The sequence below is a fragment of the Pelobates fuscus genome, chromosome 1 (genome assembly GCF_036172605.1).
Source record: "Pelobates fuscus isolate aPelFus1 chromosome 1, aPelFus1.pri, whole genome shotgun sequence".
NCBI lineage: Eukaryota > Metazoa > Chordata > Amphibia > Anura > Pelobatidae > Pelobates > Pelobates fuscus.
This window is the reverse complement of record NC_086317.1, coordinates 235,918,742-235,936,657: the sequence shown is the minus strand read 5'-3', so window position 1 is coordinate 235,936,657 and position 17,916 is coordinate 235,918,742. Positions and strand designations below refer to the sequence as shown.

Here is a 17,916-nt window from a genome sequence, read left to right as displayed (position 1 = left end):
TTGCCCTGGGAACAGAAGTACCTGACTTCTTTGGCATTCTCCTGGACACTCTCAATGTGTATCATTTTATATGCATCTGCATCTGAATAATGCATCTGATTTAGACATGCTCCGACAACATCACAGATCTGGCTGATATGGATTTTTACCCCCACGCGTGAGCTAGGAACTTAAAAATGATGCTTCCCAATAGGAAATACTTATTTATTATTATTATATTTATATAGCACCAACAAATTCTGTAGCGCTTTACAATGTACTCATCTGTTCTCATTGTTGCCCTGTTGTAGCTCCAGATAGCCCAATAGTGCTTTGTTTTATAAGTTTCTATGGTATTGACTTTTGGCGTGTGTAATGTTTATCCTGACCTCTATTCTCATTGAACTTAGCTTGTCTGCATTTATCCTCTTTTCTCCTACCTTTGACCTTGACTATTGCTCTGACACTAAAGACCAGTACATAGATAGTCTCTCATGTGTTGTGTTCTGGGTATGTGTGTTTTGGTTCCTACCTCAATCCTGACAAACACCAGATAAAATGTAGGGTGTATTCACAGGGCTCAAAATTTCTGCTCTCACCATAAGCAAGCCAACATGCAACACTTGTAAGCGTTTCATGGACCCTCTAGTTTTATAGTGTCTATTAGTGAAGGTTAGTAGTGTGGGACTTAGATTTTTAGATTTTTAATACAGATGTATTTTTAAAAAATCTACATAGATTCTACAAACAAATACATAACAGCCCTACTGAGTAATACCGCCGAACATAAAGAAAAACAAATCACTAAAATTAATTTTAAGCTGTATTGGTCTTGCATTGAATTTGAGCTGACTTCTTTAAATGTCAGTGTGATCCACAACCATTAATGAACTGACCACGGTCTATATGGCCAAACTTACTATTCCACTTTAAAGTTTTGCATCAATGAGTGGTTAAGCCACAATGTGGAATGCTAAGCAACGAGACTGAAGAATTATACAAGATTATGTTTAGATAAAAGATTTCTATGGTCCTAGCAAAGATAATGCCTGCTAATTGTTAACATTTCACAGTATGTTTGAGCACCTAGGAAAATTGAAAATTATTGTGTTTTATCTGCCAATCTCTGTCAGAGATTATCTGTGAGCTTGTGAAGTGCGTTTGCATTTTGTCTACTTAAAACGGTTTCCATAAGTCTCAGGAGTAAGCTACCTGACACTTAGTCATGCATCCTAGCTCTTCATTTACCTTTGATGATGTATTCAGCACAATACTTCCAGAAAAATTAAGAGGCTACTAGTTTCATAGAAACTAGACATGTTAGACACTTTTATTGACCAGCTAAACAGCATGTACCTAGTAGGCATACTTCTTGCTGAGTAATGTTTTTCAACAACTGTCGAGGATGATTCTTTATTGAATTCTTAGTATATATTTATTATTTTACAGTTAAAATATCTTGTTATTCGTTCTTTTCTTTGCTGCCTGCTTGTTTTTCTTTCCTTCTTACTCTGAGAAGGCACACAATCATATCTAGAGATAATTCCTGTGTGCCAGATGTCAAATAGAATCCAGTATGTAAAGCATTAAGATGTTGTGAGACTATAAATACTACGTATGTAGTGACTCAGGGTAGTTCTTTTATAGTTTATTCTCCAAGGTACCTTTCCCTTAAAATGTAAAAGATTCCAAAACTTACGAAACAGTCACAAAACTCTAGTGTAGAGTTGTTAGCTGGTTCATCCTTGAAGCCTCTCCAAAAAGATTTTATAAAACCAGACAAACTCCACTCTAATAACAACCACATAAAAAAAATTAATGAGCGGGGGCGGGGCCTGACCGCCATGCTGGAAAGACGCACATTGCATTAGCTCCTCAGCAATTTATCTTTTCAAGCAAATAATCTACATTCTCACGCCACATTTTGGTCCCAGCTGATGCTAACCAGAGTGTGGAATCTCTTGTGCAATTTTATTGGCAAGGTTCTGTTCCTGCCCTGCCTGCAGAGTTCTCCGACCGGTGGGTGAAACTCAAGGCCTGATGTGGAGAGTTGGCGGGAAAGCCAGCCGATCTCCTGTTGCTCAACCTACATGGACCTACTGTGTGCAAAACTTAGGCCTCGTATTTCCCCCCCATGTGGGCCGGTGGGGGTTATCCCGTTACCCGCTGGACTAGAGAGCTATAGCGCTGGATGGTGTGGTGATTTTGGAGGACCGCATTTTCTAAGATGACCGCTTGGCATGGTCCTGATAAGTGAAGCATGTCGAGGAAACGAGCGGACAAGTATAGCTTTCAATCCCGAACCCTGACTTACCTGGAGGCTGTCCTGGCAAGCATGGAGGGAGAAGCGGCAGCAAAATCAACTGACGCCCTGCCCACTGCAACAAGTCAGCCACTAAGTGTAAAGAAGATGGCACTCACACTAGCCTGCCCCACACCTAGCCCCAACATGCCAGCCGGGTTCCTCGAAGCCCGCCAGACGCGCCTGACGATGCCAATCTCTACGACGCTCCAAGACCCTACGCAGCCATCTGACTGGGATAAAACCTGGCAGAGTGAGTGCCCAAGTCGGCAGATGAAGAGTTCCAGCTCCTGGACAGGGCTGGAGGGATAACCTTAACTGGTGCCATTCTACTGCACTCAAGGGCGGACTTCCCATGCATCCTCACGAGCTACCAAGTCACAGACATAAGGCAGTGACTCTTGTTAAGGCCTGGGCTTGCAGAAATGTATGATTGGCGCAGCCTGAAACAAGGCAAGCTCAGCTCCTGAAGGGCCAGTGCCTACTGTGGAGTCTGGATGGGGAAAGAGGAGGCATTCTTTTTAGCAAAGAGAAGGACTCTCTCTCTTGGCCCCTTAGCGGAGTGGGCTGACCGCTACCAGAGAACTGCAGTGTCTTATCACATCACTGCTTCACTTCATGTTTTATTTTCTAGTACCCAGCGGTATTAATATTTTGCCCAGCATGTTACCTAATCGGTTTCATCCTAATTACATATAGCTTAGTTCCCATGCCGTGGTGTTGGCTGACACTGGACTTCCCATCCAAAGCATTTCTATATGTACTTTTTTTCTCTCCTGTATTATAGTTATGTTTCTTTAGGCTAATAGTGCTGTCCTGCAAATGATCTATACAGCCTGTCCTCTCACTATCTAGCATGTAACCAGTGCTTAAATTAATTAATAGCATGTTCTCTTATCTCATGTTACCATAATTACTATTGAAGACCCCATCTCCCTCATGTCGAGTTTAATTGTCCTCGTCATTTTAATTTTCATGCCTTCTTTCCCTTTTCTCTCACTCTTATATTGTGACCACAGGGCCTCCTTAAAGGGACAATGGTGGATACCCTAGCTGAGTTTACATATATACCTCGTTGAGTGGCACTTCCATGCAAGCTCAATGGCTGTACTTACTAGTCTGGATACCCTTAGTTAATAATATGCATTTGTTTTTAAAGGAGTCCAGCCCAGTGCCTAGCTTGATTATTATACTGTATCTATGTTTTTTAAATGTGCGCCACTCTTGATTTCCCATAAGAATCGCGTACTGCTATGCCTCTATGCCTACACTGTTATGCTTACATGTTATTACTTGCCTTGCTTTTGCTGTTGTGGCATAGCAAGAATGCCTGTTACTCTGATTCAAGGTCCTCAAAAGAAAATGTTATAAGAGATACCAAAACACAATGCCAGAAACATGTTCTAAGGAAAATATTCTGTATCCTATTGTAACCCCCTAACTAACCAACCTCTTTTTTCTGTAAAAACGTTCATTAACTTTTGTTCATGAAAACTGAAAACTGAAAAATAAAGAATCTTTAAAAAAAAAGAATGCCTGTTACTAAAATGCACATCAAAAATAAAAATGTAAAAAAAAATTAAAACAATTAATGAGCAAAAAAAAAAAGTAAATATGTTTTGATTTGCTTACTAGGAACGGATGGGATGACCATTTGGAAAATGAACTGCTGTTAATTAAATAGTGATCCTTGTCAAATTAAAAATTAACTTTTTTTCTAAATGGCAACTAATTAAATCCAGTTTGGCTCTGAACAAAGGAACGTGGACTTTCAATAACCTTTTACTAACTGAGAAGCCATTTTGTTTTAAAATAACACATCTGGTGAGAATACATTTTTTACATTGCATTGGTTTAGTAAGTATTAACAGCATTAATTCCGAACGATAGTTAGAAATTCCATGCACCCTGGCAATTAGTTTACGTTAGATCATTTACTTACACAGGTTAATATTTGGATTAATTGTTCATTATTACGATTGTGTTTTACATTTGGAAATATTTCCAGAATCATGACTTCCAAATAACATCTGCCTCCACAGTTAAAAGCAATTACTTGTTTCTTTTCTTTCATAATTGTTCTGAGAAACAAATGCAACATTTGTTACTGGTTGTGCTTCAGCAGTGTATAGAAATTAAAAGGATAAAGATCACTCATAATTACATTTGTATTTTATTTAAGCCAATGTTGGCTACTAATAATGTAGTGCCCAGAAGATGGCCAGTTTCCTGGACTGCTAAATTGCCAACATGAGCCCAGTCTCCTGACCCTTTGACTGACGTTAACCTGAAAAAGTGTATTCAAACTGGTCTTTTTTATAAGATTACATTTATTTTAAAAATCATAGGATCCTGATGAAAGTCCAAGCAAGGACTGAAACATTGATGTTATAACTATTTTTTAAAATAAATGTATGTAATTTCTGATAACATGGTGCATTCATCTTGCCATCAATTTTTACAAGATTCCCCGTGCCTTTAGAGCTCACACAGCCCCAAAACATCAGTGAGCCATCACCATGCTTCACAGTGGAGATGGTATTCTTTTCACTATAGGCCTTGTTGACCCATCTACAAACATAGCGCTTATGGTTCTGACCATAAAGCTCTATTTTGGTCTTGTCACTCCAAATTATTGTGTGCCAGAAACTGTGAGGGGTGTCAAGGTGTTGACACACCTCACAGCTTTATATTGTAACCGGGTTTTTTGTGACATTGGTGCAGTAAAGGCTTCTTTTTCACAACTCGGCCATGCAGCTCATTTTTGTTCAAGTATGGTCGTATTGTGCTCCTTGAAACAACCACCTGTGGGTTTCTCTTTGTATCCAGAACAATTCTTCTGGCAGCTGTGGCTGAAATTTTCTTGTTCTACCTGACCTTGGCTTGGTATCAAGAGAACCCCAGATTTTCCACTTCTTAATAAGTGATTGAACAGTACTGACTTGCATTTTCAAGACTTTGGATATCTTTTTATATCCTTTTCCATCTTTATAATCCATTACCTTGTTACGCAGGTCTTTTGACAGTTCTTTTCTGCTCCCCATGGCTCAGTATCTAGCCTGCTCAGTTCATCCACCTGAGAGCTAACAAGCTCATTGACTATTTATACAGACACTAATTGCAATTTCAAAAGCCACAGGTCTGGGAAATTAACCTTTAATTGCCACTTTAAACTGTGTGTGTAACCTTGTGTGTTTATAACTAGGCCAAACATCGGGTATGTAAACTTTTGATCAGGTCAATTTGGGTGATTTCTGTTATTTTTTTATATTCTTTATTGTTAGGGTGCTAACAATATATATGATATGCCACAACAGCATAGGCAAGCCTTTTAGGTGAATACACATGGTTACATTTTCATGGCATAGAAGAAAAATTGCACATTTTATATTAAGGGTAAACAAGCTAAACTGAGCACTTTTTCATTATTTGAGTACTAAACAGGCTAATACAAGGTATGTCAGTTGATGATGAGCCGGGAAGCTTATAGGGAACATTTTGTGTAGGCTGACATCAACTTATCTAAGCTAAGGAGTTAATAGAATATGCAAAACTATAATTAAGATTAGTGCTGGAGCTTGGTAGTCACTGGGTACTTAGGTTTACGGCAACGGAGGTAGCCCGTTTGAAGCTGGGGACATACATTGCTAGTTAACATGGTACATAACAAGTATACTTAGTTTGGCTAGCTTAGAAGCATAGTGCCAGTTTCAGTGGGTATCTCTGGGTAGCATGTTGGGCAATTGGAGTAGTGGGGATAAGCTGAGCATTAGGCGGCCTGTAGCTATAGCCTGAGGCGGCACAACCAATGCTCACTAGTGGCAGCCTGCCAAACTTGGGAAACCTGAGTCCATCTTGCTGCAGGTGAGGGCACCACCAGTCCTAGGTCCCTGTGTGGTCTTGTTATGCCACATAGTCACAGTAACTGGGTCATGGCCTCCAGGCCGTCTCAGTGCCCTGGATTTGTGACGCCATATGTGAGCTCTCCGACAGAGTGGCAGGCCGGCATGGAGTTGGCTCCATCGTGAGTGCCGTGCAGGGACACAGCGGTAAGATGGCAAGATGGTAAGGTGCGTGTTCGATGATGGCGCTTCGAGAGTCCGCCGGTGGGCCCATCAGCGATATGGATGCTTCTCCTTGTGGGTGCTGGATTGATAAACAGCATCTTCAGTTTCATTTTCCTGTGTGGTAGGTATAATGGGGTGGATATCGTAAACGCTCAACGCGCCTCCAGAAGTCTTGACAGATGAGGTCAAACTGAGCTTCAAAGCGCTCTCTACATGCCTATATCTCTGGACTTTCTTGTGATTGCAGGGGTTGGTGCTCATTGGCCATCTTGGGCCCGACATGCGGTCTGTGTTCCTGCCAAGGACTTTCAGGATGTAAGCATGGTGGTTTGCCCAGCGGGGACTGGGATAACCACTGCCAGTCTAGAGGGGGGGATGCGGGTCACCAGGAGAGCTGCTGCTTCTTGTGGTCCCCATGGTGAGAGATTGGCCGCGTCTTCTGGCCACCTGGCTTCCTTCCACGTAAGGCCACATATGTGGAGTGGGGAGTGTGGAGTGTTCGCTAGAGAATTTCACGAGGCGGGTGTTCGCGGGTCTCCACTCTGTTCAGCACTGCTTTTTGCGGAGTTGGGCTGCTTTTGTCGAGATTGAGGCATATATTTGCCAATATCGTGCTGTATTTATGCCGGAGCTCTCTGCAAGCACGTCTGGCTAGCAAGGCTGTCAGGCCCCGACCCCAATTTCTTTTATTATTATGATTTAAAAAGTAGCTACGCAACTATGTGATAATAAATGGCTTCATATGATCACTATCCTCTACTAAGCTCTGATAGAATAATTGAGCCATATATGGAGCTAACAGAATTGGACGAGATGCTGGATGCTTTAACCAGACAAGTCTCCTCTCTCACACAAGTGGTGCAATAACTCCAAACACAAGCTGCTTCAGGCATGGCAGGTACACCACCAGCCCAGTCAGTGGCACATCTAGCAGATATGATCTAATTATTCAATCCTGCAAATCATTCATGACAGCAATTACCTCCAACAGAATAAAAATACCCCAAATCAGATTATTACGACAAGGCCGTAGACCATCACTGACCTCAAATGTAACCGATAGATGCTGGAACAAAATTGGGCTCATAAACCAGTTTAGCTTGGACTGTGAGTCCCTAAAGGATGACTGCCCTTTTCAGAATCCCCAGTTCCCTGAAGGCATACATATAACAAGCCATCCAGCTTGATCCCTGTCTCAGAAAGAGCTAGCTATACCAGTGGTTCCCAAACATTTTAAGTTCAAGGTGCCCTTTATATTTCAATATTTTTTCAAGGCACCCCAAGTCAAAACAAATTTCTAGGTAGTATATATGTACAGCACTGCAGCAAATACTGGGCCCTTTTTCAGCAGAAATGTTTCCTGGTCAGGGGCGGATCCTGAACCTAATCTTAGGAGGGGCACTGGTAGATTATCTAAGGAAACAATCCAGTCACAATAACCACTACAGCACTCTGTAGTGGTTATGGTGCCAGGAGTGCCGTGGTGCCCTCCCAGGGTAAGTAGTCAAACTGTTTATAAAGAGTTTGACAACTTACCTAGGATCTGTTGGGATAGGGGCTGTAGTATGGGAAAGGGGGAGGTGTGTGTGTAGAAAGCATTTGAACTGCTAAATAATCTATTTACTTCTGCCCCATATTCTCGAGGTGGATGCCTCAGATATAGCCACAGGAGATATTTTGTCACACATCACATGACCTTCTATTCCCACAAGCCAACAATTGTTGAAAATAACTATTGTGTGGGGCATAAGGAATTTATAGCTATAAAAAGATCCTTCAGTGAGTGGAGGCACCTCTTTGAGGTTGCTGGTTAACCCATCACGGTGTTTACTGATTATACAAATTTGGAGTATCTTGTTATGGGTAAATGCAAATATTACAAGTTTTAGAATAAAATGTTGTATTTCTTAAACTGTGTACTTTGTCTATAAGAGATATTGCAAACTGACAAGGTGTTTTTTTTTTTCATACGTGTTTCTTTAAGCAATAACCTCTTACCTACTTTCAGTGCATAATATGTTTACACCAATTTGTCTTAGCTTAATACAAAACAAGTAATGCATAACATCTTCAAGGCTATGCTACGGCATCCTGACTTACGCCATCTTGTCCCAAGTCAGGGAATTTCCCATGACGTGTGCACCCTTACGTTTTAGTATAAACATTAAGATAAGATGTTCAGACTTTAGGAAGCCATCTTGCCCTAAGTCAGGGAATTTCCCATGACGTGTGCACCCTTAGGTTTTAGATATGGCCTTGTATCTTTGCCAAGTAAAGGGAGGTCCTAAAATGAATAAAAGTAAAAGAAGTTTGACTTTTTCATATATGAACTACAGTAACCCTAAAATGAAAAAAGGTATAAATATGTGTACCTTTTAAATGTTAAGGAACAGAGAGTAGATATTTGGAGACAGATGCTTCATCTTATAATGACAGAGAGGCTGACATGATGACATGTTCAGGAGGGTATGTTATTCTGTTAATGATGTTTGCAAGCATATACCGTATATACTCGAGTATAAGCCGAGTTTTTCAGCACATTTTTTGTGCTGAAAAACCCCAACTCGGCTTATACTCGAGTCAATAGTCTGTATTATGGCAATTCACATTGCCATAATACAGACTGGGGGCTGTGGGGGCTGGCAGAGCTGTAACTTACCTGTCCTGCAGCTCCTGTCAGCTCCCTCCTCCTCCGCGCCGTCCGTTCAGCACCTCGGTCAGCTCCCAGTGTAAGTCTCGCGAGAGCCGCGGCTCTCGCGAGACTTACAGTGTGAGCTGACAGAAGAGCTGACCGGACGGCGCGGAGGAGGAGAGAGCTGACAGGAGCTGCAGGACAGGTAAGTTACAGCTCTGCCAGCCCCCACAGCCCCCCCCCCACTGAACTGCCAATGCTGGACCACCAGGGAAGGAGAGCCCCCCTCCCTGCCATATATCAAGCAGGGAGGGGGGACGAAAAAAAAATATAGTGATAATAAAAAATAATAATAATAATTAAATTAAATAATAAATAATAATAAATAATAATAATTACATTAAATTAAATAATAATAATAAATAATAATAATAAAAAAAAATTGCCCACCTCCCACCAGGGCTCTGCAACACACACACACACACACTGCACTCATACACACACTGCATTCTCATACTCACACGCTGCACTCAAACTCACACGCTGCACTCATACACACACGCTGCACTCATACACACACGCTGCACTCATACACACACGCTGCACTCATACACACACGCTGCACTCATACACACACGCTGCACTCATACACACACGCTGCACTCATACACACACGCTGCACTCATACACACACGCTGCACTCATACACACGCTGCATTTATACACACACTGCATTCATTATACACACACTGTAAATAAATATTCAATTAATATATTTTTTTTAGGATCTAATTTTATTTACAAATTTACCAGTAGCTGCTGCATTTCCCACCCTAGTCTTATACTCGAGTCAAGTTTTCCCAGTTTTTTGGGGTAAAATTAGGGGCCTCGGCTTATATTCGGGTCGGCTTATACTCGAGTATATACGGTAGTTTAATCTTATAAACTCTGCTATAAATTACTGTAATGGATTTTATATGCCTATATTTATATTTTTTTTTAAATAAAATATCTAAAAGACAAAACTTTATTGCTTCCAAGACAATCCTTAATTTTATAATGTGTTCTTGATTATTTATATATTTTAAATAGAGGATCTCTTACTAACGGTAGAAAATTATGGCCAAGATATCTCTATTGTTAGCCATGCTAAGTTGTATGCTTTAAGACTTTATAGTGATAAATAGTGTTGTCGCGAACCCGAAATTTTCGGTTCGCGAACGGCGAACGCGAACTTCCGCAAATGTTCGCGAACCGCGCGAACCGCCATTGACTTCAATGGGCAGGCGAATTTTAAAAACAACAGGGACTCTTTCTGGCCACAATAGTGATGGAAAAGTTGTTTCAAGGGGACTAACACCTGGACTGTGGCATGCCAGAGGGGGATCCATGGCAAAACTCCCATGGAAAATTGCACAGTTGATGCAGAGTCTGCTTTTAATCCATAAAGGGCAGAAATCACCTAACATTGACACCTGTCCTCAAAGCCCAGCCCTGATACACACTGACACAGAGCAGAATAGGGACTGTTCCCCCTACATAGGGTCACTTGGCAGATATGGATTGACACCTGTCCTCAAAACCCCTGATACACACTGACACAGAGCAGAATAGGGACTGTTCCCCCTACATAGGGTCACTTGGCAGATATGGATTGACACCTGTCCTCAAAACCCCTGATACACACTGACACAGAGCAGAATAGAGACTGTTCCCTGTCCACAGAGACCATGATACACACTGACACAGAGCAGAATCGGGACTGTTACCCCTACTTAGGGTCACTTGGCAGATATGGATTGACACCTGTCCTCAAAACCCCTGATACACACTGACACAGAGCAGAATAGGGACTGTTCCCTGTCCACAGAGTCCATGATACACACTGACACAGAGCAGAATAGAGACTGTTCCCCGTCCACAGAGACCATGATACACACTGACACAGAGCAGAATAGGGACTGTTCCCTGTCCACAGAGACCATGATACACACTGACACAGAGCAGAATAGAGACTGTTCCCCGTCCACAGAGACCATGATACACACTGACACAGAGCAGAATAGAGACTGTTCCCCCTACATAGGGTCACTTGGCAGGTATGGATTGACACCTGTCCTCAAAGCCCCTGATACACACTGGGGGGAGCTACTGTCCTCCCCAACCCCTGCGCGGTGGGTGGGGGCCATAATTGATGTTTGTTTCACAGGCAGAAAGTGCCCTAAAACATGGCGGCTTGAACCCTAGTTGGTGGCGGATAAGTCACGCAAGTCAAACGTCATTCAGAGCTAAAATACAGCAGCGTGTGGACCATTTTTAGCCCAAGGCAGCTCATCTCATCAGGCCTTTTTTAATCAAATGTATCGCCCAGTGTCAGTCCCTTCGGGATCCATCCCTCATTCATCTTAATAAAGGTGAGGTAATCTAGACTTTTTTGACCTAGGCGACTTCTCTTCTCAGTGACAATACCTCCTGCTGCACTGAAGGTCCTTTCTGACAGGACACTTGAAGCGGGGTAGGCCAGAAGTTCTATCGCAAATTGGGATAGCTCAGGCCACAGGTCAAGCCTGCACACCCAGTAGTCAAGGGGTTCATCACTTCTCAGAGTGTCGATATCTGCAGTTAAGGCGAGGTAGTCTGCTACCTGTCGGTCGAGTCATTCTCTGAGGGTGGATCCCGAAGGGCTGTGGCCATGCGTAGGACTTAAAAAGCTCTGCATGTCCTCCATCAACAACACGTCTTTAAAGTGTCCTGTCCTTGCCGGCGTGGTCGTGGGAGGAGGAGGATTACTTTCCCCTCTTCCCCTGTTAGATTCCCGTTGTGCTGTGACATCACCCTTATACGCTGTGTAAAGCATACTTTTTAATTTATTTTGCAAATGCTGCATCCTTTCCGACTTGTTGTAATTCGGTAACATTTCCGCCACTTTCTGCTTATACCGGGGGTCTAGTAGCGTGGACACCCAGTACAGGTCGTTCTCCTTCAGCCTTTTTATACGAGGGTCCCTCAACAGGCAGGACAGCATGAAAGACCCCATTTGCACAAGGTTGGATGCCGAGCTACTCATTTCCCGTTCCTCCTCCTCACTGATGTCATTGAAGGTATGTTTTTCCCCCAGAAAAAAGCCGCCCCCAAATGCCCAGGCAGATGTCTTTTTAGCCTGGCAGCTAACTAACAGTTCAGGTGGGCAGGCGGCTAAGTAAGAATACATGCGGGCGGCGCTGGCGCGCCGCAGAGTGATACTGGGAGCCGGAATAGGACGTTATATGCAGAAGTTCTGAATTTCGGAAGTGCCGAACCGAATGCCATTGGTCCAAATTACTGAAGCAGACCAATTTTTTTACCTGAATTTCCTTACCTGAATTTCCTTACCTAACCAAACCAAATTTTTTGCCCACGCTGTGTATCTCCACTCTTCCCAGGAGAAGGCGGGCTGTAGAGAACCGGCAACTGCACTCCTTAGGCGTGCACACTAGACATGGTTTGTCTTAAAGGAAAAGTGGGTGTCACTACCAGGGGGCGTGTTGGTGATACTGGCATGAAACAGGAGGTGGGGTTCTCCCTTCTTCCTATATATTGCTTGCTCTCCCCAACCTTTTATGCTCAGTTATACTGTGCAAATAGTTGATTAAGGTGTATCCAGTTGAGCTCCTCTCTTACACATTGTCTACCTGGTATGACATCTGGCCTGAACTCCATCTATGAAACTGTGCTGCCTGACCTGACCCTTTGCTATCCTGACCTCATCTCTGCCTCATCCTTATCAGTACTTCGCCTTGGTTTTTCCTCTGTCTATTACCACATTATGGGCTATGTCTACTAATCCCGACACAAATAAACTAACACACTGAGACATAGACAAATCGATTTTTTTATGTTTTTAACCACACTCTTTTTAAAATACTTTGGTGTGCAGAGGGGTGGCTTGCTTGGGGTCTTGCTGCTAGCTGAGACTCATAGAAGCTTTTGTTCCCCCTTTTTCTCTCCCCCATGCTGCCCGTGCCACCTCTTCCTCTGCTCTTCCTCACTGTTAAGAGGTGACAGGGTCTAACTTTCTCCCTGTGCTGCTGATATTACAGGGGCCCGGTCTTGCTGTTAAATGCCCAACTGGGCCCCTGTTCAGCAATACCCATCGGGTGGCCCTAAGTGCACAGTTACTGTACCAGCGGTAGTTCTACCACTGACTATAGTAGAATATAATAATATAACTTTTAAATTCTGTATTTCTTTGGAAATCTGTATGTAATGACTAATTCGCAAGGGCCCTTATTTCATTCTTATCCTATAATAGAATCATCTAATTCTAACTTGTTAAATGACAGATTATATCCATTGTAAACACTGTACTGTATCTGATACATTTTAGGTGCTGCATCCATATTTTGACCATCAAAGTGTGCTTCTTGTTCAAATATTTGGAATGCGTGCCACTTACATCCCAAATCCAGACCCAGCCCAATGTGGTAATGTGATTTCACAAAATGAGCAAGATCTTCAGTTGGAACCTATAATTGGTTGGACTATTTTCCCCCTTTTTGAAAGGTAAGTTGTTTTATTATAACTGCTGCTTATGAAATGCACATCTGAGTCTATAAACGTTTATGAGTGCGTATTGGAAAATATATAGGTGAAATGATTATAGACTATGTGAGGAAAAAAGTTTGTGTTACATATTGAGATGTTTTTTTTTTATTTACAACTGTTTCCCTATTTTTAACCTCATTAATTGGTAAATGTTTTTTTTTTTTTAAAGTTTTTCTATCCAGAAAAAATCTAGGACATGCAAAATACTCTGATTCTGAAAGTGTTTTTTCTGCAAACCGCTTTGTTGTAAAGGTGTTAAACTAGAAGTACGAGCCTCATGAATTTAGTTCTGGACAGTATTTAATGAAGGCACCTTTGCTGTAGCCAGAGTCCATGCAAATAGCATAGTTGCCAGGTTTTCTTGAATTCTGACCCGTAATGTAGCCATTGCTATCCTAAATGGAACCGTATTTAAAACTTAAAGAGTTTCTCTAAATATCATGTTTTTCTGGTTTTCTATTTCATGTCTGATTTTATTTATGCTGGGTTTTCAGGGTTAATGCTTTTATTCCGTTCCTGGAATTCCCTGTCTCCTAGATTCCTTTATATGTTTGTTTTATATTGCCACACCTGTTCCTTTCACATTAATCCTTTTGTTTAAGTTGGTTCCTGCAGGCAGTTGCTTCAAGTCCTCTGCCCTTTCTTGCAGGTAAGTGCTGTGTGTGTTTTATTATTGTTTATTTAGTTATGCATACCTAGGCAGTCTAGGAACCCACCATAATTGGAGTACTTTGCCGCAGTGGTGGGCTGCATACATCTTGGCCATTTATGTATGTCTAAATCTCCAATGTTTTACATATATAGTACTTAATAATGTCTCCTCTTGTTTTGCCTTGTATCTCTTGTCTTGTTTTATTTTGTCTTGTATTCCCAGTTCATGTACAGTCCCTGTCCTGTCCTGTTCATGTTTCCCTCATGTCTTGTGTACATGTTCTGCTTTCTGTCCTGCTCCGGTTCTGGGTTCTCCTAGTTTTGTCTTGTTTTCTTGTTTGGTGCCTATTCTAGTCTTACCTTGTTTCTGTACTGGATACATATCTGCTGCAGAGCCTCCCTATTCAGATCCTGGGAGGTCTGCTTATTGTCATCTGGCACCTGGGATCCGCAGAAGCTGCATCAGGGCCCTGGTATGTGGCCGCACAAACGCTGGTGCTCAACACCAGGGGGCATGCGGTTACCCTGCACCAGGCCCTGATAATCCATTTCCACACAGTGACTCCTTATATCAAGACCAGGCATACTGGGTCCCGGTCATCAGACCACCACCCCTGACAGTGAGGGTGCTGTGTCAGGGGTGCAGTGTGTGTGAGTGAGGGTGCTGTGTCAGGGGTGCAGTGTGTGTGTATGAGTGAGGGTGCTGTGTCAGGGGTGCAGTGTGTGTGAGGGTGCTGTGAGTGATTGTATCCCCCCTCCCTTCTTACCTTTAGCCTGGGAGGGGGGGTCATGCTGCTGCTATCCCTGGTGGTCCTAGTGGTGAGTGAACTATAGCCCGTGAGGCTGGAGTTTACTCTTGCGAGACCTGGAGCATTGCCATGGCAACGCTCCGAATCTTGCAAGATGAACCCTCCCTCTCTACACTGTATGGGGGCCGATGAGGAAGATCTTTGATCTCCCCACCAGCCCGTCATGGAATGCAGCAGGGCCGGCACTCGGATAGTGCCCGCCCTTCATAGACCGGCAGGCCCACGGACACCGCGGCCCACAGGGCATTTGCCCGGTGTGCCCGATGGCCAGTCCAGACCTGTCTGTCAAAGATAATTTCTTGGGGTATCCCATGTATACGAAATACCTCTTTAGCAAAGACATTAGGAAATTCCGGAGAGGGTGGCAACTTAGGTAACGGAATGAAGTCTGCCATTTTCGTGAATCTGTCCACTACGGTTAGGATTAGTGTCTATTTCTCAGACATAGGCAATTCAACTATGAAATCCGTGGCAATGCTTGCCCAAGATTTATTGAGTTTATGTCGGGAGGTTGCAATAACCCACAAGGGAGAGTATGAGACAGTTTGGTTCTATTACATATGCAGCAAGCGGAAACATAATCCGTGATGTCTTTACGCATAGCCATCACCAGTATTCCTTCAAAACCAAATTGAAGGTTTTGCGTATACCTAGGTGACTTGCGATTTTACTATCATGGAAACAAAACAATAACTCTTTCTGGTGTTCAGGAGGAACTTATATCTTGCCCTCAGGAAGATTCGCAGGAGCTAGGTTTTGTTTGGAATAAATGTCCAAAGCCAGTGGAGACTATATTTATTCTAGTATTAGCAATAATACTTTGCTGGGGAGCAATAGAAGTCATACTGGTCTCAGGACATGCAAGTGGTTTGAACTGTCTGGACAACACATTAGCCTTGGTGTTTTTTGACCCAGGTCTATATGTCAGCACATAGTTAAACCTGGTCAAGAAAAGAGACCAATGAGCTTGTCTGGCAGACAGATGTTTTGCCTCTCCAATATAGGAGAGATTCTTGTGGTCTGTAAGTATAGTTATTGGTGTTGGAGTACCTTCTAAAAGACTGCGCCATTCGTTCAATGCCAAAATAATAGCAAGGAGTTCCCTGTCTCCAATAGCATACCTCCTTTCAGTGTCAGACATTTTTTAGAATAAAATCCACAAGGATAGAGAGATTGATCAGGTTCTTTTTACGCTAAGACAGCACAGCTCCTATACCAGTTTCTGATGCATCATATTCTAACAGGAATGGAAGACTGAGATCAAGATGGAATAGTTTTGGGGTTGTAAGAAAATGATATTTTGAGATCTTCTAATGCCTGAAGAGCTTTAGCAGACAATTTTTGGGAATTTTTACATTTTTTTAGTCCGATTCGTTATGGGTGCTACTATGGACGAAAAACCCTTTATGAATTGTCGATAGTAGTTCGAGAAACCAATACATCTTTGAACTGCTTTAAGGCCATTAAGTTATGGCCATTTGAATATGGAATCCAATTTACTCTTATCCATAGCAAATCATGTCTCCGAGATTGTGACGGACCCTCCGCCTATGGATGCTCTTAGTGCTCAACATGGACCATCAGCACTTCACCAGACACCATAAGCACTGCAGACCCCACCATCGCCGCAGCTTGGTTGGGGTTTCGCCGTCTTCTGCCCACCCTGGACCTACGACAAGGCTCCAGGTTCCAGTGGGTAACCCTCTCCTCCAAGAGAGTATAGCGGGATCAGCTGTAGAGCTCTTACAAGAGCTAGTAGAATCCAAATGAGTATAATGATTAGAGCAATCCCTGTAGTGATTATAGCTGTTCCCTACAACACGAGACAAGGCTGCGAGTTGAGGGTAAGAAGATCTGAAAGTTTAATGGTACAGGTTGGATTTTTATACAACTTTTCAGGCCAGAGGAACACCCACTAGACCTGATGGGGCACCAGGACTCAAATTGTACAGACCAATAGAAACAAAGTAACAATGCCTGACACTCCCACATACAGCACACAATTCCCCCCTCTGCCTGTGATACAATTAAGGTAGATAATGTATTAACGTAATCATCCCCAAGCATAAAAAACACATATTTTACAAAGTCTCCTAAGTACCCCAAAATACAACATATCGCCATAAGTACCCCATAGTTACATCCCCTGCTAGCCCTGATCTGGGCGAACAACATATCCAAAAATCACCCAGATCAGAGCAGGGGTTTAAAAGTTTTATGGAAGTCATATTTTTGCCCAGGCACCGGCATGGTCCCATGCCCAAAACAGTTCCATAGAATTAGGCTGTGCAGCCCGTCTAGTTTGGCAGTTTGCAAACAAACAAGCTACCGAATGGAGCTTGTTCCCTACCCTGGAGCTTGTTCCCTTCATCCAGACGAATGATCTCACCGAACAGTGCCCTTCTAAGCTGAATAGAAACGAACGCAGGCGATGATAAAAAAAGTCCAGCGATGTTCTGGAGTTTCTGTATCCGATTTCAGTTCCATGAGATTCATGCCCAAACACTGCTTCCTGCGTCCATGCGAACAAGATGGCGCCACCTCGTGGTTGTTCATAGGAATTGCGGCCACCCAGATGAACAATTAGAACACTGTGGTGAGAAACGTTCCAAGTGGTTAATAGGTGTTAACAAGCTCCAGGGTGGTCTCTGTTCGTGCGGTTCTTCGGTAAACGAACCATATAGTCCCAATTGCCCCAACAGAGCCTGTTTGAAGTATATTAGCCAGTTCTATTGCAGTGGCCATAGTCACAGGATAAAAGGCTGCCAAGTAGTCCTCTCCAAAGCCCAGTGGCGGAGTGGCTTTCGTCACAGAGATTACATAACCCAGAAAACCAATTTCAGTTTGGTCAAAAAGACATTTCTCTAACTAACAAAATCGATTATGTCGTAA

The 17,916-nt window shown here is 42.9% G+C and overlaps 1 protein-coding gene across 1 annotated transcript in view; it reads left to right on the top strand.

Moving 5' to 3' along the window:
* The window catches only part of LOC134611909 (uncharacterized), a 271,435-nt gene that overhangs the window by 80,159 nt on the left and 173,360 nt on the right, over positions 1-17,916 (top strand). Inside the window, exon 8 of the mRNA XM_063456262.1 lies at positions 13,347-13,522. Coding sequence (XP_063312332.1) covers positions 13,347-13,522 — 176 coding nt within the window. The remainder of the gene's footprint in view (positions 1-13,346; positions 13,523-17,916) is intronic.